Source organism: Ziziphus jujuba, chromosome 2, assembly GCF_031755915.1.
Source record: "Ziziphus jujuba cultivar Dongzao chromosome 2, ASM3175591v1".
Classification (NCBI taxonomy): Eukaryota; Viridiplantae; Streptophyta; class Magnoliopsida; order Rosales; family Rhamnaceae; genus Ziziphus; species Ziziphus jujuba.
The window spans coordinates 10,301,987-10,325,062 of NC_083380.1; the positions used below are offsets into that span (position 1 = coordinate 10,301,987).

At 43.5% G+C, this 23,076-nt stretch overlaps 1 protein-coding gene across 1 annotated transcript; it reads right to left on the reverse strand.

Moving 5' to 3' along the window:
• Positions 1–219: 219 nt before the first annotated feature.
• On the reverse strand, positions 220–23,076 carry LOC112491734 (cytochrome P450 71A8). Its single transcript, XM_048474662.2, has 2 exons — positions 22,051–23,076; positions 220–653 (listed from the first exon to the last, which is right to left on the reverse strand). Exons 1-2 carry the CDS (start codon positions 22,171–22,173, stop codon positions 252–254), a joined length of 525 nt encoding a protein of 174 aa, XP_048330619.2. The 5' UTR covers positions 22,174–23,076; the 3' UTR covers positions 220–251.

A 23,076-nucleotide genomic window follows, 5' to 3' on the forward strand; every position in this document is an offset into this window, starting at 1 on the left:
ACATATAAACAAGGGGTACAGCTCCTTCATTATTAATTAGCTCAATGGATCATACAGAGATGGAAGAGCAATGAGAGGAAACTTTCTATGTATGGTTAGACCGGTAGTTTCAGCGATATCCAAATTCTCTACACTAGCACCTCCTGGTAATCCCCAATCAAATCCGTGAACGAGGTTTGCCAGAGCTATCTCATTGACAGCCATGGCAAGTAGAGTTCTAGGAAAACCTCTCCTTCCAGCTCCAAAAGAAATCAACCGGAAATCATGGCCTTATAGTCCACAACACTTCTCAAGAACCTATCTGGCTCGAACTCTTCCGGTATTTCCCATGAAATTGGGTCTCTTCCAATGGCCCAGGCATTGATATAGACCTGATAACCTTGTTTGATTTCATAGCCATCGATCTCCACCTTTGTTCTTGATGCTCTGGGAACTAGGAATGGAAGTGGAGGATGTAAACGAACAGTTTCTTTGATGACTGCTTTCAAATAAACCATTGCTTCCAAATCATCCTCTGTGATGAAGGTTTTGGAACCTGCAATTGATCTGATCTCAGTTTTGAGTTTGTGCATGATTTCTGGACGTCTTAGTAGCTCTGTCATTGCCCTCTCTAAGGCTGTGGATGTTGTATCTGATCCAGCAGCAAACATATCCTAAGAAGCAAACAAATAAATAAGTAAATTAATCTTTAACTTAATAAATGAATTCATATATCTTTTTTAAAAAAATTTTATTTTAGTTTGGATTAAAAAATTAGAACATAAAACAGAGATGGCTGGAAAATTAAGAAATGCTACATTTTTTATTCCCAATATATCATAAAATTTAATTATAGAAAATGTAAAAACTCAACTGTAAGAGTAACCCTGTTGTGGTTCTCTGACCACTTTAGAGAAGAAATATGAGAAGAAAAGATAAAAAGAATTCTATTACTCTCTAGGAAATAGAATACAAAAATAAAAACTTCTCTCGTGGAGGATTCTCACGTGGAACCTCTCTCTACACAGTCAAATTCTCTCTGGAATTGCTCACTCTTCTCTCAAGCTCTCTCTGGAACTTAAACACTCTCTCTCTCGGAGTTTACTCTCAATACTCCTCACTTGGGATGATATTGAGCTTGCTCTCTTAGCTTGGCTTGCATGCAACGGGATGAACCTATTTATAGGCTTACAAGGTCGGTTGCATGGCCACAATCTTCAACAGCTTCTGATAGTAGTCCATAATTGTTGAGCAAGATGGAGTTCGGTGTTAAATGCAGCAATGGCCATTGTCAAAGATGGTCGCTGAGCAGTCTTCACACTGTCGGTGCAGTGGTGGTGCGGCTGGACTTCACAATTCTCCCCCTCCAGCCTCATTTAAACTGATGGTCATCTACCATCCATTCCGGCTATGTCTCTGCATAGCTTCAGCTTCTCTTGAGCAACAACTTTTGTTAGCATGTTTGCTGGATTCTCATTTGTGTGGATCTTCATCAGTTTCAGTAACTGTTGATCTATTACTTCGCGTATCCAATGATAGCGGATGTCAATGTGCTTTGTACGGGAATGATACATTGAGTTTTTGCTCAAATCCATGGCACTTTGGTTATCACAATGTATCTTGTAGTCTTCTTGCTTGATGCCCAATTCTGTGAGAAAACGCTTTAACCACAATATTTCCTTACCCGCTTCCGCTGCGGCAATGTACTCTGCTTCAGTAGTGGATAAAGCAACACACTTCTGCAATCTTGACTGCCATGACACAGTTCCCCTCGCAAAAGTGTAGAGGTAACCTGATGTTGACTTTCTATTATCAGGGTCTCCAGCCATATCTGCATATGTATAGCCTTCTATGATTGGATCACCTCCCCCGTAGCACAAGCACAGCTTTGATGTACCTTTAAAATACCTGAGAATCCATTTGACTGCTTCCCAGTGTTTTTTTCCAGGATTTGAAAGAAATCTGCTCACAACACCTACTGCGTGAGCAATGTCTGGTCTGGTACACACCATTGCATACATCAGACTTCCTACCGCTGAAGAATATGGTACTGAAGCCATCTCCTCTATCTCTTCTTTGGATGAGGGGCACTGTCAGGACCCGTCCAAAATTCCTCACCAGAACCCTAGACAAGCCCTGATCCCAGGGAAACCGTACCGGACCCTCCTATGGAAAATCCGGCAAAACCTCCCCTAAGGGATGGACTTACCACAATTTCCTGCACTGAAAACACACTTCTATAACGTCTCCCTTATTCCTCCCACAACTACAAGTTGATTCCCACAAATTTCAGCACTTCAAAAATAAATAACAGTAATCCAGTGCATAATAAATACATAAGTGTCCCATACAGTATACAAAGCTTCATGAAGTACTACTAAGTATAGAATACAACAAGAGTGAAAGAAATATTACAATTGCAATAAAAGAAGAACATGATACTTCACGAACTAAAACAGCGATGAAGATCAAGTCCGCTCCGGATGAACACCGACAACCTGGTACCTAGAGGAACGAAATTTGAAAATATGAGATGCTAATCATCTTAGTGAGTGACCCTATCTACTATACAATATAATACCACGGTAATAATTAGATAAATAATAATTAATTGGAAATAATAATTTCTCTCAAAACCCTTACAATTCTCTCGGTTGTAAAAGTTCCCCTTTTTAAAACCTTTTCACAAAACCCTTTGTTCGTAATCCCCGAAAACCAAGACACCAAATACATACCAGAAACAGTAATAATTATATTTTTCATTCCAATACAATATCAAAATATTTATTTTAAAATCCCAGTTCTAAAAATCACTTGATGCACCCACTATATACCAGTGACGCCAACAGTACTGTCAGGACCCGTCCAGAATTCCTCCCCGGAACCCTAGACAAGCCCTGATCCCAGGGAAATACCACCGAACCTTCCAACGGAAAATCTGACAGCACCTCCCCTAAGGGTAGGACTTACCAAAAATTACCTGCACTGAAACCACACTTCTATAATCACCCCCTTATTCCTCCCGCAAAACTACAAGTTGTTCCACAATTTACAGCACTTCACAACAATAACAACAGCCCAGTGCATAAATAAAACATAAGTGTCCCAATAGTATACAGAGCTTTATGAAGTGCTAATCAACAGAAATACAACAAAGATGAAAAAAATAATACACTAAAATGAATGAGTACAAAGGTACTTCTCGAAACACGATAGCAGCGGAAAATTTGGCTCGCTCCGGAAGAACGTCTACCACCATTTGCACCTAAGGGAACGGAACTTAAAAACGTGAGATGCTAATCATCTCAATGAGTGACCCTAACTATTGAACACTTTTAATTATAATAACAATAATAATAATAATACAACAATTAAGGGAATTGAATAAGTACCAACAATTAGTAAATAAATAATAATAACTGTTGGAAATAATAATTTCCCTCAAAACTCTCACCAATCACTCCGTTTGAAATGTTCCCTTTTTAAAACAATTTCACAAAACCCGATATACGTACTTCCCAAAAACCAAGGGATTAAACCATTTGATAAACAATAAATAAATAAATACATACCCCAATATATAATTAAAATGTAATAAATTATAATAAATAAATTTTTTTTTTTTAACACCTTTGGGGTTTGAAACATTATTTGAAAATTACACTTGATGCACCACACCATATACCAGTGATGCCCTCCGATACCCAGCGTCCCGAGCACCGACTGGCGGGGAGGTTAAAGAGAGAAACTTGCAAACGGCACTTCGGCGTCCCGACAGTACCGCTGCTGAAACCATCATCCCGGCCAAGGAGGGGGGCGGCTGTGGCCAATAACAAACTTGCCTGCCCACGGTCCAATGGCAACTACGGGAGAAATAATACTTGCGCGCTAAACCACATAATACTTGCGCGCTACCACGTGTCCATACACCAGAACATCAATACTGTATGAGTGCGTCTAAAATAATTATTACACCAACCGTACCGTTTTCCAAAATTACTGTGGGAAATATATTAAATTCTCACACTTACCATCCCACATATTTTTATTTAACAAATCGGTACGAAACATCGATAACAAATAAACCACAATTTTCTAGAAGTACGAGGTTCAACAATTCAAATACCGCGGGCATAATTTATAAAATTTAAACAAATATTTTCATAAAATATTTAACCCAATTATGCCTGAAAATAATACTTAAAACCACGTACAATTATTACCAAAATATACTTTACTCATGCATAATAAATAAATTAAACCACAATAAAACCATAACCAAATTGTACCACATGAGCATAATTTAAATACCAATTAAACATAATTAATCGCCCAAAATATTTTTAATGGTGGGTCACTCACCTTAAGCGCGTAAATCAGCTAAGATCCTCCGCAGGATCAACTCCACTACTCGTACGCGCACCTAAAACAACCACAGTGTACCAACCAAATATATTAATATTTTAATCGGGTAATTCCCAAATGGGTACCCGGGGAGCGAACACCAAACGATATCTAAAAGTTATCAGTTATATACCGAATCAAAGCTCGAGTGATGAGGATCACAGATTCGGTCTTACTTTCCGATGATCGGACCCGAGGTGGTCGGAATCTCGCCAGAAAGCTTCCGGGTTTCGACTCCGTAATTCTCCCAAACCATCGCAAATTGGCGGCAACGGATGCCGGATTCGGGTTCAAGAGGTTGAACACAGTGGACAAGGGCCGGCGGTGAGACTGGGTACTCGCCGGAACAGTAACTTTCGGAGAGCTGCAGCGGTCACCGGCAACCGTTGCCGGCGGCGGCGCGTGCGGTGGCCGTTGGCTGAGATTTTTTGCAGATTTGTAGATCGAGGGGAAAAGAATCCAACGGGACCGACGGTGAGGCAAACGGAGGCCGGACGGCGGAGAAATCGAGGTTTGAAGAATTTCGGCCCCTCGCCGAAAAAAGCTCCGATCCCGGCTTGTCGGAGGTCCGGTGGCCGTGAAATTTGGTGGGTAGGCCGGACTTGAGGAGGTGGTGAGGGCTGGCTGGCGCGTGTGGCCGGAAAATGGCCGAAAAGGGGTCAATCGGCGGTGGCCGGCGGTGGAGGGAAAAATCACCGCCGATCTTCATCGCCTCGATCCGGGCGTTCGGCGGCCAATGGCTGTGAAACTTTGGGGTTTTGCCGGAAATGGGGAGGGGATTTCGTCTGGCCGGTGCGTGTAAGGTGGATCGGCTGGAAAATTCAAAAATTCTGGCAGCCGGTCGGTCTCTCTCTCTCTCTATCTGCTCTCTCTCTTTCTCTCTCTTCCCTGAGATTTTTGTCAAATAAAAGCCACCGTGTGACACTGTTCATTCCACGTGGACCAATCAGGTGATGACACGTGGTGTCACTGTGCACTTAAGCCAAATATAATAAAATATTACGGTATTCGGCGAATTTCAAACTTCCATAACTTTTTAACCAAACGTCCGATTTAAGCGTGCCGCTAGTCTATGAACTCATATCGACGAGTACTTTACAACCATACAAGAGTCAAAACAAAATTACACCACAAGAAAAAGTCAACTCCCGGCACCTTTTGGACTGTTTGCACCTCAGCTTGTCTTGCCCATAACTTTCAAACCGTAGCTCCGTTTTTGACGTGCTACTAGTCTATGAACTCGGGGCATCATGCACTTTGCCACGGTACCCTGGTCAACTAGAAATTCCATCTAGGACAAAAAGTCAACTTTTGACCCCCTCGGTCAATGGTCAACCTCGGTCAACGTGCATGGATTCCGGTGCGATTTGGGACGGGGTGTTACAACCTCCCCCCCTTATAAAAAATTTCATCCTCAAAATTCCGCACGTCACCGGAACAGATAAGGGTACTAATCACGCATCTGCGCTTCGGGTTCCCACGTTGCTTCCTCGACTAAATGGTTCCGCCATAAGACTTTAACTAGAGGAATAGTCTTGTTGCATAGCACCCGTTCCTCGCGATCCAAAATCTGTACTGGCTGCTCCACATCTTTACTGACTTTAACTTAATTCTATGTCCGTACTCTCGAGTATGTGTGAAGGGTCTGCAATATACTTCTGTAGCATCGAAACATGAAACACATTGTGCACTCGGGCTAGCTCTTCCGGTAACGCCAACCTATAAGCCACAGGGCCAATCATCTCCGTAACTTCGTAAGGCCCAATATAACGAGGACCCAACTTACCTCGTCGACCAAAGCGTACTACTCCTTTCCATGGAGATAGCTTTAGGAATACCCAATCTCCTACTTCGAATTTCAAATCCTTCCTACGCACATCGGCGTAAGTCTTCTGTCGATCTTGGGCAACCTTCAATCGGTCCTTAATGATTTTCACCTTGTCCAAAGTCATCCTTAAATACTCAGATCCAACCACATTATTTGTTGCAAGGAGTCGCTCTTCTCCTACCTCACTCCAACACAAAGGTGTCCGACACTGCCTCCCATATAAAGCTTCATACGGGGACATCCCAATGCTTGCCTGATAACTGTTGTTGTAGACAAATTATATCAATGGAAATTGTTCATCCCAGCTACCGCGAAATTGCATAATGCAAGACCTTAGCATGTCTTCTAATGTCTGAATTGTGCGCTCAGCTTGTCCATCAGATTGCGGGTGAAAAGCGGTGCTGTAGTTAAGTCTTGCCCCTAGTGCATCAGCCAACTTCCACCATAGTCGTGAAGTAAAGTGCGGATCTCGATCAGAGACGATGGCTAACGGTACTCCATGAAGACTTACAATGCGTTGCACGAACAACTGGGCTAACTTCTTGGGTGAAAAACATTCTCGTACCGGTAGGAAGTGTGCCGACTTGGTAAGACGATCGATGATTACCCAAATGCTGTCGTACCTTCTAGGTGTGGAAGGAAGCTTGAATACGAAGTCCATGTTGAGTTCTTCCCACTTCCACACGGGAATCAGTAAGGATTGGAGTAGTCCCGAAGGCTTCTGTCTTTCTGCCTTTACTTGTTGACAAATCAAACACTTTGATACGAAGTCTGCCACTTCTCTCCTCATACCAATCCACCAATAATACTTAACAAGCGTTCGGTACATTTTGGTACTCCCAGGATGCATCGCATACATCGAGCTATGCGCCTCTTCTAAAATCTCCTTCTTGAGTCTTGGGATATCCGGAACGCAAAGTCATCCTTTATACACGAGGGCTCCATCCCTCCTTAGGGAAAATTCCAGATCAAGACCTTCTTGTACCTTGCCCTTAATCGTTCTCAATTTAGGATCTTCCATTTGTGTCTCCAATATACGATCCACCAACACCGGTCGCACCTGAAAACTAGCCATAAGAACTCCCGAAGAATGCATACATATCAACACCCCCATCTTCTTCAATTCCACCATGAGAGGTAGTTGGATGACTTGGATGTGAGCAAGAGATCCAATAGCCTTCCTACTCAAAGCATCTGCCACTACATTCGCCTTGCCTGGGTGATAATCAATCACACAGTCATAATCCTTCAACAACTCCATCCATCTCCTTTGCCTCATATTTAACTCCTTCTGAGTGAAAATGTACTTGAGGCTTTTGTGGTCGGTATAGATTTGGCATGTGGCCCCATACAAGTAGTGTCTCCACTTCTTTAAAGCAAAGACTATCGCCGCCAATTCTAAGTCATGCGTAGGGTAATTCTGTTCGTGCTGCTTCAATTGCCATGATGCGTACGCTACCACCCTTTGATTCTGCATTAGCACGCAATCCAACCCTTGATGGGATGCATCACAATAGATTTCAAAACCTTCATTCCCATCAGGTAAAGTTAAAACAGGTGCGGATGTCAACTTTTGCTTCAACTCCTAAAAACCCTGTTCACACCTGTCCGTCCAACTAAATTCAACATTCTTTCGGGTTAAATTATGAAGTGGTTCAGCGATCTTCGAAAACCCTTCTATAAAACGACGGTAGTAACCCGCTAATCCAAGAAAACTTCGTACTTCCCTTACAGTGGTAGGGCGCTCCCAACTCAACACTGCCTTCACCTTATCGGGGTCCATATAGATGCCTTCGGCCGACACGATATGTCCGAGAAAACCCACTTGATTCAACCAGAATTCACACTTGTCAAACTTAGCATATAGCTGATGCTGCCTTAGAGTTTGGAGCACTTTCTTCAAATGCCTCACGTGCTCTTCTTGGCTCCTTGAATAGATCAGGATGTCATCTATAAATACAATGACAAAACGATCCAAGTACGGACGAAACACCCTATTCATCAAATCCATAAAAGTTGCTGGGGCATTGGTGAGTCCGAACGACATCGCTAGAAATTCATAATGTCTGTACCTCGTCCTAAAGGCAGTCTTAGGAATGTCCGACTCTCGGATTCTTAACTGATGGTATCCAGATCTCAAGTCGATCTTAGAGAACACCTTGGCACCCTGGAGTTGGTCAAAGAGATCATCTATCCTTGGCAACGGATAGCGATTAGGGATGGTGACCTTATTAAGTTGTCGGTAGTCGATGCACAGTCTTAGACTACCATCCTTCTTCTTTACAAACAAAACTGGAGCTCCCCACGGCGATATACTTGGTCTAATAAACCCCTTATCTACCAAATCTTGCAATTGGACCTTTAGCTCCCTTAGCTCCGCTGGAGCCATCCGATACAGCGGTAGAGAAATGGGCACAGTACCCGGAATTAATTCAATGGGAAAGTCAACTTCTCTTTCCGGAGGCAATCCTGGTAACTCCTCAGGAAACACATCCGGAAAATCCCGCACAACGGGCATGTCTTCCAACCTGACCCCACTTACTCGGGTATCTAACACGTGAGCCAAATACCCTTGGCAACCTTTATTCAGTACCTTCTTAGCAGTAAGAGTAGATATCAACCTCGGTAAGGGCCTTCCAACTTCCCCACGGAATACCACTTCTGGCAACCCTGGCCTCCTGAACGTAACTTCTTTGTTAAAGCAATCTACAGATGCATGGTTCCTTGCCAACCAATCCATGCCCAAAATTACATCAAGTCCGGATAGATCCAACAGGATCAGGTCCGCTTCCATCACTTGATCTTCGATGCAGAAGAAACATTCCTTGATTAACTGGCTAGGCCACAAGGATTCTCCTGCAGGAGTGGCTATTTCTAGCAGACATTCTAAAGGAGTAGGGATCATACCGATCCGAACGACAAATTCTCTCGAGATAAACAAATGTGTTGCTCCCGGGTCTATAAGCACACTTGCGTCATTACCAAAAATATTCAAAGTACCTGTGATAACGTCAGGCGTAGTCCTGGCCTCCTACTGCGTCATAGCAAACACCCGACCTTGACCTGTCTACTGGGGTTTCCTTCCTCTACCTCGACTCGATCCTGCATATAGCTGGGCTGATCCCGAAGAAGCTCCTACTGCCTGACTCCCCTGAGAACTCTGTCCTGGAAATACACCAGTATGCTGTGTCCGTCGACCTGCTCCTAGCACACTGCCACTACCATAAGGGCACTCCCTCCTTATGTGGCCTGGCTGCCCACACTGGAAGCATAACCCATCCATCTGACATTGCCCAGAATGCTTCCTCCTACAAATTTGGCAGACCCGCGGAGAACCAAAGTGTGACTGTTGATACGAGCTTGCATTCCCACTGACCGAATGGCGAGCTGGCTGGGGCATACGATAACAGCCTCTCCTCTGAAATCTGCCTCGTGGGCTTAACCCATCACTATCTGAGCCTGAACTATGGCTTTTCTTAGCTGCCCCCTGTCGAGGTACCCCGCTATACGAACCTTCGAATGATCTGCGCCTCGAGGGTCTGCGTATCTCCGCCTGTCTCTTTAGCTCGAGCACTGCATCCCTGGCGGACTGATAAGTGGGATGTACTGATCTAGAAAGGGTGTAGCCGATGTTCTCGTTCAATCCGTCTATGAACCTCACCTTCTTCGTGTGATCGTCGGGAATCAGGTGCATACAGAATTCTGATAGTTCCCGGAACCTCCTCTCGTACTCGGTCACTGTCATGTTCCCCTGTCGCAGTGCCTTGAACTCTCTCCTTCTTGCCTCACGATAGGCAGGAGGACAATACTCAGTAGAGAAGGCAACCTTAAACTGATCCCACGTATGCCTTCTGCGAGTCTTCTCTATTTGCCACCACTTCCAGGCTTCTCCTTCTAACATGAAACCCGAAATCCTCACCATATCCTCATCGGGGCACTGCATCCCCTCTTCCAAGATTTTCTCCATATTGGATAGCCACTTCATGGCTGCATCTGGGCCTTGGCTTCCATCGAAATCCACGGCTCCTAAACGTCGAGCCTAATCCACGGATCGATTACTAGAGCTTGAACCTCCTAAGGCTCTAGTTAGTTGAGAGACCAGATTTCTAAGGCTCGATCGACTCCTGGAACTCTCAGCTGAGCGTTCCCGAGTCCTACGTGTGTCCTGCCTACTCATCGTAGTAGATTCTGAGGAAACAAACAAGAGTTTAGAAACAGGGGCACTTAAGCACGATTGCAAAAAGAAGAATTTACGGATGGGTTGTACAGCAATGCACAGTCCCTTAGGATTACAAGAACCTAGGCTCAGATACCAACTGTCAGGACCCGCCCAGAATTCCTCCCCGGAACCCTAGACAAGTCCCGATCCCACGAAAATACCACCGAACCTTCCAACGGAAAATCCGACAGCACCTCCCCTAAGGGTAGGACTTATCAAAAATTACCTGCACTGAAACCACACTTCTATAATCACCCCCTTATTCCTCCCGCAAAACTACAAGTTGTTCCACAATTTACAGCACTTCACAACAATAACAATAGCCCAGTGCATAAATAAAATATAAGTGTCCCAATAGTATACAGAATTTTATGAAGTACTAATCAACAAAAATACAACAAAGATGAAAGAAATAATACACTGAAATGAATGAGTACAAAGGTACTACTCGAAACACGATAGCAGCAGAAAATTTGGCTCGCTCCGGAAGAACGTCTACCACCACTTGCACCTAAGGGAACGGAACTTAAAAACGTGAGATGCTAATCATCTCAATGAGTGACCCTAACTATTGAACACTTTTAATTATAATAACAATAATAATAATAATACAACAATTAAGGGAATTGAATAAGTACCAACAATTAGTAAATAAATAATAATAACTGTTGGAAATAATAATTTCCCTCAAAACTCTCACCAATCACTCCGTTTGAAATGTTCCCTTTTTAAAACAATTTCACAAAACCCGATCTACATACTTCCCGAAAACCAAGGGATTAAACCATTTGATAAACAATAAATAAATTAATATATACCCCAATATATAACTAAAATGTAATAAATTATTATAAATATTTTTTTTTTTTGAACACCTTTGGGGTTTGAAACATTATTTGAAAATTACACTTGACGCACCACACCATATACCAGTGATGCCCTCTGATACCCAGCGTCCCGAGCATCGACTGGCAGGGAGGTTAAAGAGAGAAACTTGCAAACGGCACTTCGGCGTCCCAACCGTACCGCTGCTGAAACCATCATCCCGGCCAAGGAGGGGGGCGGCTGTGGCCAATAACAAACTTGCCTGCCCACGGTCCAATGGCAACTACGGGAGAAATAATACTTGCGCGCTAAACCACATAATACTTGCGCGCTACCACGTGTCCATACACCAGAACACCAATACTGTATGAGTGCGTCTAAAATAATTATTACACCAACCGTACCGTTTTCCAAAATTACCGTGGAAAATATATTAAATTCTCACACTTACCATCCCACATATTTTTATTTAACAAATCGGTACGAAACATCGATAACAAATAAACCACAATTTTCTTGAAGTACGAGGTTCAACAATTCAAATACCGCGGGCATAATTTATAAAATTTAAACAAATATTTTCATAAAATATTTAACCCAATTATGCCCGAAAATAATACTTAAAACCACGTACGATTATTACCGAAATATACTTTGCTCATGCATAATAAATAAATTAAACCACAATAAAACCATAACCAAATTGTACCACATGAGCATAATTTAAATACCAATTAAACATAATTAATGGCCCAAAATATTTTTAAAGGTGGGTCACTCACCTTAAGCGCGTAAATCAGCTAAGATCCTCCGCAGGATCAACTCCACTACTCGTACGCGCACCTAAAACAACCACAGTGTACCAACCAAATATATTAATATTTTAATCGGGTAATTCCCAAATGGGTACCCGAGGAGCGAACACCAAACGATATCTAAAAGTTACGAGTTATATACCGAATCGAAGCTCAAGTGATGAGGATCACGGATTCGGTCATACTTTCCGGTGATCGGACCCGAGGTGGTCGGAATCTCGCCGGAAAGCTTTCAGGTTTCGACTCTGCAATTCTCCCAAACCATTGCGAATTGGCGGAAATGGATGCCGGATTCGGGTTCAGCAGGTCGAACACAGTGGACAAGGGCCGGCGGTGAGACTAGGTACTCGCCGGAACAGTAACTTCCAGAGAGCTGCCGCGGTCACCGGCAACAGTCACCGGCGGCGGCGCATGCGGTGGCCGTTGGCTGAGATTTTTTGCAGATTTGTAGATCAAGGGGAGAGGAATCCAACGGGACTGGCGGTGAGGCAAATGGAGGCCGGACGACGGAGAAATCGAGGTTTGAAGAATTTCGGCCCCTCGCCGGAAAAAGCTCCGATCCAGGCGCTTCGGAGGTCCGTTGCCGTGAAATTTGGTGGGTAGGCCGGACTTGAGGAGGTGGTGAGGACTGGGTGGCACGTGTGGCCGGAAAATGGCCGAAAAAAGGTCAATCGGCGATGGCCGGCGGTGGAGGGAAAAATCGCCGCCGATCTTCACCGCCTCGATTCGGGCGCGTCCGGTGGCCAATGGCTGTGAAACTTTGGGGTTTTGCCAGAAATGGGGAGGGGATTCCGTTTGGCCAGCGCGTGTAAGGTGGATCGGCCAAAAAATTCAAAAATTTCGGCAGCCGGTCAGTCTCTCTCTTTCTCCTCTCTCTCTTCCCCGAAATTTTTGTCAAATAAAAGCCACCGTGTGACACTGTTCATTCCATGTGCACTTAAGCCAGATATAATAAAATATTACGGTATTCGGCGAATTTCAAACTTCCATAACTTTTTAACCAAACGTCCGATTTAAGCGTGCCGCTAGTCTATGAACTCGTATCGACGAGTACTTTACAACCATACAAGAGTCAAAACAAAATTACACCACAAGAAAAAGTCAACTCCCGACACCTTTTGGACTGTTTGCACCTCAGCTTGTCTTGCCCATAACTTTCAAACCGTAGCTCCGTTTTCGACGTGCTACTAGTCTACGAACTCGGGGCATCATGCACTTCGCCACGGTACCCTGGTCAACTAGAAATTCCAACTGGGACAAAAAGTCAACTTTTAACCCGCTCGGTCAACGGTCAACCTCGATCAACGTGCACGAATTCCGGTGCAATTTGGGACGGGGTGTTACAACCTTCCCCCTTACAAGAATTTCGTCCTCAAAATTCTGCACGTCACTGGAACAGATAATGGTACTGATCACGCATCTGCGCTTCGGGCTCCCACGTCGCTTCCTCGATTAAATGGTTCCGCCATAAAACTTTAACTAGAGGAATAGTCTTGTTGCGTAGCACCCGCTCCTCGCGATCCAAAATCTGGACTGGCTGCTCCACATACGAATGATCTTCCCTTAACTCTATGTCCGGACTCTCGAGTACGTGTGAGCGGTCTGCAATGTATTTCCGTAGCATCGACACATGAAACATGTTGTGTAGTCGGGCTAGCTCTTCCGATAATGCCAATCTATAAGCCACAGGGCCAATCCTCTCCGTAATCTCGTAACGCCCAATATAACGAGGACCCAACTTACCTCGTCGACCGTAGTGTACTACTCCTTTCCATGGAGATAACTTTAGGAATACCCAATCTCCTACCTCGAATTCCAAATCCTTTCTACGCACATCGGCGTAACTCTTCTGTCGATCTTGGGCAACCTTCAATCGATCCCTAATGATTTTCACCTTGTCCAAGGTCATCCTTAAATACTCAGATCTGACTGCATTATTCGTTGCAAGGAGTCTCTCTTTTCCTACCTCACTCCAGCACAAAGGTGTCCGACACTGCCTCCCATATAAAGCTTCATACGGGGACATCCCAATACTCGCCTGATAACTGTGATTGTAGATAAATTCTATCAATGGCAATTGTTCATCCCAGCTACTGCGAAATTGCATAACACATGGCCTTAGCATGTCTTCTAGTGTCTAAATTGTGCGCTCAGCTTGTCCATCAGATTGCGGGTGAAAGGCGGTGCTGTAGTTAAGTCTCGCTCCTAGTGCATCAGCCAACTTCCACCATAGTCGTGAAGTAAAACACGGGTCTTGATCGGATACGATGGCTAACGGTACCCCATGAAGGCTTACAATACGTTGCACGAACACTTGGACTAATTTCTCGGGTGAGAAGCGCTCTCTTACAGGTAGAAAGTGTGCTGACTTGGTAAGACGATCGATGATCACCCAAATGCCGTCGTACCTTCTAGGTGTGGGAGGAAGCTTGAAAGGAAGTCCATGTTGAGTTCTTCCCACTTCCACACGGGAATAGGTAAGGGTTAAAGTAGCCCTGAAGGCTTCTGTCTTTCTGCCTTCACCTGCTGACAAATCAAACACTTTGATACGAAATCCGCCACTTCTCTCTTCATGCCAATCCACCAATATACCAACTGTCAGGACCCGTCCAAAATTCCTCACCGGAACCCTAGACAAGCCCTGATCCCAGGAAAACCCTACCGGACCCTCCTATGGAAAATCCGACAGAACCTCCCCTAAGGGATGGACTTACCACAATTTCCTGCACTGAAAACACACTTCTATAACGTCCCCTTTATTCCTCCCACAACTACAAGTTGATTCCTACAAATTTCAGCACTCCAAAAATAAATAATAGTAATCCAGTGCATAATAAATACATAAGTGTCCCATACAGTATACAGAGTTTCATGAAGTACTACTAAGTATAGAATATAATAAGAGTGAAAGAAATATTACAACTGCAATAAAAGAAGAACAGGGTACTTCATGAACTAAAACAGCGATGAAGATCAAGTCCGCTCTGGATGAACACCGACAACCTGGTACCTAGAGGAACGGAATTTGAAAATATGAGATGCTAATCATCTCAGTGAGTGACCCTATCTACTATACAATATAATACCACGGTAATAAGTAGATAAATAATAATTAATTGGAAATAATAATTTCTCTCAAAACCCTTACAATTCTCTCGGTTGTAAAAGTTCCCCTTTCACAAAACCCTTTGTTCGTAATCCCCGAAAACCAAGACACCAAATAAATACCAAAAACAGTAATAATTATATTTTTAATTCCAATACAATATCAAAATATTTATTTTAAAATCCCAGTTCTGAAAATCACTTGATGCACCCACTATATACCAGTGGCGCCAACAGTACCCAGCGTCCCAAGGTACCGCCAGACAGGAGGTTATAGAAAGAAACCGGCATACGATCGCGTGGCGTCCCACTGTGCCGCTGCTAACTGGTGTCCCGGCCATGGAGGGGTGGCCTACCCTCATCCGATGGCAACCACAGGACAACCTCACAATATCACCTGCGCACTACTCACACCCACCTGCACGCTAATCACATCCGTGTGCACACTAACCATATCACATATAAACAGAATACTAGTACGTGCACGGTGCATCCAAAAAAATCATAAAATCCACATATTTAATTTATATATCAAAATCTCAAATTTTCCACAAACATAACGGGTTTATTCCATCCAATTGAACCCGGAAATTTCTCCACAATTTCTTTATAATCAAAATCATAAATTCCATGAATATTCAACTCCACCAAGTCCCAAATCCACCAATTTAAATATCCACATTTTTCCAATAGCATAAATAATTCTTGAAATATAATAATTAAATCACATCATATCCCATGGGCATATTTTATAAAAATTGAAGTCACCAACATAAGCAAATATTTTCCTTGAAATATTTGAAAATCAAATCATGCCCAATTTAATGTTAAAATCATAAGAATTTCGAAATCCTCAATACCATAAAATAATTTTCACATTTGCATAAATTTATATAATGCATATTTTCTTTAATCAAAATAAATTCACCAATAATTCCACAATAAATCAATTAAATATTTGGCACATAGAATTTAAATTCCAAATATTCAAATCACACATAATATTCACCAATTTAATTCCCAAAATTAATTTGAAGGTGGGTCACTCACCTTAAGCACGTATCTCAATCAAGATCATTCGTAGGATCGACTCCGCTACTCGCACGTGCACCTAAAACATCCACAATACACCAAACCACAAATATTAATATTTTAATCGGGTAACTCCCAAATGGGTACCCGGGGAGTGAACACCAAACGACATCTAAAATTTACGAGTTATATACCGAATCGAAGCTCGAGTGATGAGGATCACGGATTCGGTCTTAATTTCCGGTGATCGAACCCGAGGTGGTCGGAATCTTGCCGGAAAACTTTCGAGTTTCGACTCCGCAATTCTCCAAAACCGTCGTGAATTGGTGAAAAAGGATGCCGGATTCAGGTTCAGGAGGTCGAACACAGTCGGGAGGGATCGGCGGTGCAACTGGGTACTCGCCGGAACAGTAACTTCCGGCGAGCCGCTGCGGTCACCGGCAACCGTCGCCGGCGGCGGGGCGAGCGGTGGCCGTTGGCTGAGATTTTTTGCAGATTTGTAGATCGAGGGGAGAGGAATCCAACGGGACCGGCAGTGAGGAAAACGGAGGCCGGACGGCGGAGAAATCGGGATTTGAAGAATTTCGGCCCCTCGCCGGAAAAAGCTCCGATCCCGGCGCGTTGGAGGTCCGGTGGCCGTGAAATTTGGTGGGTAGGCCGGACTTGAGGAGGTGGTGAGGGGTGGCTGACACGTGTGGCCGAAAAATGGCCGGAAAGGGGTCAATCGGAGGTGGCCAGCGGTGGAGGGAAAAATCGCCGCCGATCTTCGCCGCCTCGATCCGGGCGCGTCCTGTGGCCAACGGTCGTGAAATTTTGGAGTTTTGCCAGAAATGGGGAGTGGCGTCCGTCTGGCCAGCGCGTGTAAGGTGAATCGGCCGGAAAATTTAAAAATTTCGGCTGCCGGTCGGTCTTTCTCTCTCTCTCTCTCTCCTCTCTCTCTTTCTCTCTTCCCCGAGATTTTTGTCAAATAAAAGCCACAGTGTGACACTGTTCATTCCATGTGGACCAATCAGGTGATGACACATGGTGTCACTGTGCACTTAAGCCAGATATAATAAAATATTACGGTATCCGGCGAACTTCAAACGTCCATAACTTTTTAACCAAATGTCCGATTTAAGCATGCCGCTAGTCTATGAACTCGTATTGATGAGTACTTTACAACCATACAAGAGTCAAAACAAAATTATACAATGGTAAAAAGTCAACTCCCGGCACCTTTTGGACAGTTTGCACTTCGACTTGTTTTGCCCATAACTTTCAAACCGTAGCTCCGTTTTCGACGTGCTACTAGTCCACGAACTCGGGGCATCATGTACTTCGCCACGGTACCCTGGTCAACTCGAAATTTCAATTGGAACAAAAAGTCAACTTTTGACCCGCTCGGTCAACGGTCAACGTGCACGAATTCCGATGTGATTTGGGACGGGGTGTTACAGGCACAATCTCTTGCTCAACTTGAAATGATTTGCAAGTGGAATGCTGACCGGTTTGGCTTTATCCATGTTGAATCTCTTTATCACCCGTTCAACACACTTCTCTTGAGATAGCCATAACCTTCTATTCTTCCTGTCTCGAATTATTTGCATTTCCAAAATTTGTTGAGCTGGTCCTAAGTCTTTCATATCAAAGGACTTAGACAATTCTTTCTTCAGCTGACTAATCTTCATTGCATCTTGTCCAACGATCAACATGTCATCCACATATAGCAAAAGTGCAATGAAGTTTCCACTTGAAAATTTTTTAATATAAACACACTGGTCTGCTACAGTCCTTTTATAGCCTTGACTCACCATAAACAAGTTAAACTTCTTGTACCATTGTCTTGGTGCTTGCTTGAAGCCATACAAGCTCTTCTTCAGCTTGCATACGAGGTTTTCTTTCCCTAAAACCTCAAATCCTTCTGGCTGCTCCATGTAGATTTCCTCATGTAAATCACCGTGAAGAAATGCTGTTTTCACATCCATCTGTTCAAGCTCTAGGTTTAGACTTGCTACTAAACCAAAAATGACTCGAATTGAAGTCATTTTTACCACTGGTGAAAAAATCTCATCAAAGTCAATTCCTTTCTTCTGAAGAAATCCTTTGACCACCAATCGGGCTTTGTGTTTCACCACCTTTCCGCTGCCATCTTTCTTGAGCTTGAACACCCATTTATTCTTTAGTACCTTCTTTCCTGTTGGAAGCTCAACCAACTCATAAGTATAATTTTTCTGCAAGGATTCCATCTCATCTTGCATTGCTTGCAGCCACTTTTCCTTCTCTTGATGAGAAACAGCTTCCTGGAAACTCTTTGACTCCCCTTCTTCAGTAAGCAGAATATACTCAGATTCTGGAAATCTCTTTGATGGAATTTGGCCTCGCTCAAATCTCTGAACTTGTAAACCACTGGTTTCAGGAGGTGTATCATCATCTGACCGTTGTGATGGCCCTGCAGCTGCTTGAGAGGATTGAGTCTCCCCCTGCTCAATATCCCCTTCTTCCTCCTGGTCTGCTTCTGGTATATCTTCATGCACCTCATTATACTCTGTGGCTATTTGTGCTGGTGCTGGATTAGGACCAAAATTCTCGGCACTAGAACTACAATTAGGAGACATTCTGGGCTTTTCAATGTCTTCCATTGTCTGGTTTTCATGGAATACTACATCCCTACTTCTAATAATCTTCTTTGTTTTTGGGTCCCATAACCTGTATCCGAATTCTTCATCTCCATATCCTATAAAGATGCATGGAGTAGATCTTGCATCGAGCTTCTATCTGAGCTCCTTGGATTACATGTACATAAGCTAAACAACCAAACACTCTTAAATGAGAGTAGGAGGGAATCTTACCCGACCACACTTTCTCCGAAATTTCAAAATTCAATGGTACTGACGGTGATCTGTTGATTAAATAGTAGGCAGCATGAACAGCTTCTCCCCAGAATGGCTTTGGCAGCTTAGCCATACTGATCATACTTCTGACCTTTTCCATAATGGTTCGGTTCATTCTTTCAGCTATTCCATTATGTTGTGGGGTACGAGGGACCGTTTTCTCATGTCGAATGCCGTGTCTTCTGCAGTAGGCATCGAACTCCTTGGAAGTATACTCGCCTCCATTATCTGAGCGGAGACATTTCAGCTTCTTTCCTATTTCACGCTCTACCATGGTATGAAACAGTTTGAAGTAATCCAATACGTGGTCCTTTGTCTTCAAGAAATATACCCACACCTTCCGAGAAGCATCATCAATGAAGGTCAGGAAATACTTGTTGCCACCTAATGATTCCACCTCCATGGGACCATAAACATCAGAGTGCACCAGACTAAGCAACTCTGATATTCTCGATGCAGAGGAACTGAAGGAGACTCTATGTTGCTTACCAAACAAGCAGTGATTACAAGGATCTAGCGTAGCATCCTTGCAAACAGTGATAAGCTTTTTCCTTGCCAAAGTGGACAATCCTTTTTCACTCATGTGACCGAGTCTCTGGTGCCACAGATTTTGAGGCGCCTCTCTTTCTACAATATTGAGGCTATCTGCACATATCTTCACATGAGTCTTGTACAGTGTTCCACAAATATGTCCTCGGGCGAAAACTATGGCACCTTTCGTCATTTTCCATGTGCCTTTGCTGAAATGGTTGTCATAGCCTTGCTTATCTAAGGCTGCTCTCGAAAGTAGATTAAGCCGAAGATCTGGAGGACGGACATCCTTTAAAGTGATTGTACAACCAACATTCGTTTTTACCTGAATATCACCAGTTCCCATAATCTTTGCGAAACTAGAATTTCCCATCTTTACCGTACCAAAGTCTCCTGCTTTGTACGTTTTGAAGAAATCGCTGTGTGGAGTGACATGGTAGGATGGTGTAGTATCGACTACCCACTCAACATCTTGAGTTGATATATGAAGGCATGTCTCTTCTTCAGTGGAGCAGAGTGCCACTTCTCCTGTAACAGTGACTAGTGTCTCTCCATCCTTCTTCGGCTGATTACCTTGGAGTCTCTGCTCTCTCAACAATTTTCTGCAGTTCTTCTTCATGTGACCCTCCAGGCCACAATGATAGCACTTATATGATGATTTTCTGCTGTCTGTAGATCTGCCTCTCCTCTTGCTCCTGCCTCTCCCCCTATCTCGACCACCTTTTTGCTGTCTTCCTCTCTCTGTGACAAGGGCATGTGACTGATCCATGCCAATGTCCTTTCTCCTAGCCTCTTCATTAAATAGGGCATCCTTAACCATAGACATAGTAAGTTTGCCATTCAGGGCCGAATTGCTGAGAGAGATTACCAATGTCTCCCAACTATCTGGAAGAGAGCTTAGAAGTAGAAGGGCCTGATCCTCATCCCCTAGTTGGTAATCCACAGCAGATAGTTGATTTACCAAGCTCTGGAACTCACTGGTATGCTCGGCTAAAGAAGTTCCACTCTGTAATTTTAGATTTACCAATCGCTTAAGCAATAGGGCTTTGTTCCGAGCAGTCTTGGCCTGGTACATGTCTTCCAATTTTGTCCAGAGGGCATATGCATCCGTTTCCTTCGCTACATGATGGAAGACACTGTGGTCAATCCATTGCCTGATCTGACCGATCATTTTTTTGTTTAATTTCTTCCATTCGGCTTCTTTGCTGGGATTGGGGTTTTCTCCTTTAGCATCTATACGATCAAACAGATCCTTACAATTGAGGAGATCTTCCATCCGAGGTCTCCAAAGTGTATAATTTGTGGCAGTGAGCTTAACCATAGCTCCCGAAGATGATTCTTCCATTGACATTATGGCTTGACCAAAAATGGAGCTGAATTTGGCAAAATGGAGTTAACCGTTACATCCGGAACGGTCGAAAATGGTGGACTTGACTCTTCCGGGGTCAAAATATAGTTACCAGAAATTTTAGGGTAAAAATATAATTTCATAAAAATTCTGGGTTAACCTGTAAATACAGAAACTACAGGGGTCAATCTGTAATTTCCAACAATTCAGGGGCTGTTCCGTAATTTTGGAAACTTATGATGACATTGCAGATTGTGTTGACGTGTCAACACGTGTCAGATGACATGTCGATTGCGTGGCTGATGACGTGTCGGCTGGCGTGGCTGATGACGTGGCTTGGTGCGCTGACGTGTCTGCTGACGTGGTCATCTTCAACCTCCAGACGGCGCGTGTGGCGCGTGAAATGCTGTAGAAAATTTCAGACAGCGTGTTCGGGCGTGTGAGCTTCTGCCTTTCTCTCCGGCGAACTTGGTTGTTCTCGTCTCGTCGATTACTTTCACCTGGTATTGTCAAATTAATTATTTGAGCAACTTTTCGAAACACCAACTTGAAGAACAGAGACTCTGTTTCTTCAAATTTTGAACCCAAGCTCTCGACCTGGAGCTCTGATACCACTTGTTGTGGTTCTCTAACCACTTTAGAGAAGAAATATGAGAAGAAAAAATAAAAAGAATTCTATTACTCTCTTGAAAATAGAATACAAAAATAAAAACTTCTCTCGTGGAGGATTCTCATGTGGAACCTCTCTCTACACAGTCAAATTCTCTCTGGAATTGCTCACTCTTCTCTCAAGCTCTCTCTGGAACTTAAACACTCTCTCTCTCAGAGTTTACTCTCAATACTCCTCACTTGGGATGATATTGAGCTTGCTCTCTTGGCTTGGCTTGCATGCAACGGGATGAACCTATTTATAGGCTTTCAAGGTCGGTTGCATGGCCACAATCTTCAACAGCTTCTGACAGTAGCCCACAATTGTTGAGCAAGATGGAGTTCGGTGTTAAATGCAGCAATGGCCATTGTTAAAGATGGTGGCTAAGCAATCTTCACACTGTCGGTGCAGTGGTGGTGCGGCTCGACTTCACAAACCCTGCCAAGATAATAGCCTTTATGAACTCTATCAATTCCAAATCCAAGCAAGTTTTCCTTTTGAGCGGGAACCAGAATATCAGTGAAATCTTTATAGTCCTCATTTCCAACATAATCAAGGCCACCATTTACTCTGTTTTGATCATCCACATGCTCACCAATCACTTTTTCTAGAAACTCATCAAACTCTTTAGCCACTTACTTCATTTTCCATCCAAACCATTAACAAAGGTCAACCAAGAAAGCAGGGGATTATAATCACCAACATAGAAAGTCCCTAACAACTCCACAAAATCCCCCAAAAGCTTCTTGAACTTCTTCCCACCTTCACTATCATTATATTTCTTCCCCAAAGCCACCCTACACACCACATCATTAGTAAGTTTCATCAAAACCAGGCTTAAATTCACTGAAGAATAAGATAAGTAACAATTTTCGATATTCTCCACCATGGATTTGGTTTCCGCCTCTCTCATAGCTCGATAAGACTGAACCCTTTTGTTGCTAAGAAGATGCAATACGCTGATGCTTCTCACCTGCCTTCAGTACTCACCATACGGTGCCATTGATATATCTTTGAAATTGTAGAGAAGCTTGTCGAAGGCTGTTAATTTGGGTCTGTTTGAGAAGGTTAGATCATGGGTTTTCATTATCTATTTAGCAAGTTCGGCGGATGACACGACGAGGACGGGAACGCTGCCAAAGTGAAGCAGCATAAGAGGGCCATGGCATCGTGCTAAGGTTTGCAGTGAGCGATGAGGACATAGACCGAGTTGATGAAGGTTTCCTATGATGGGGAGCTTTGGTGGAGAAGGTGGTGAGCTTTTGTTAATGGAGGTTACCATTGTACGTGGAGTACCATTTGTATATGAGGAATATGAGAAAAATGGTAAAGATGATGATGAAGAAGGAAAAGGGTTGCAATAAGCAAGAGATTCCATTCATGTCTAACATTTTCAGCTGGTGATGCTTTCCAACTCTGAACAAGATTTTATATATATATTATATAAAAATCTACTTTAGTGGACTTA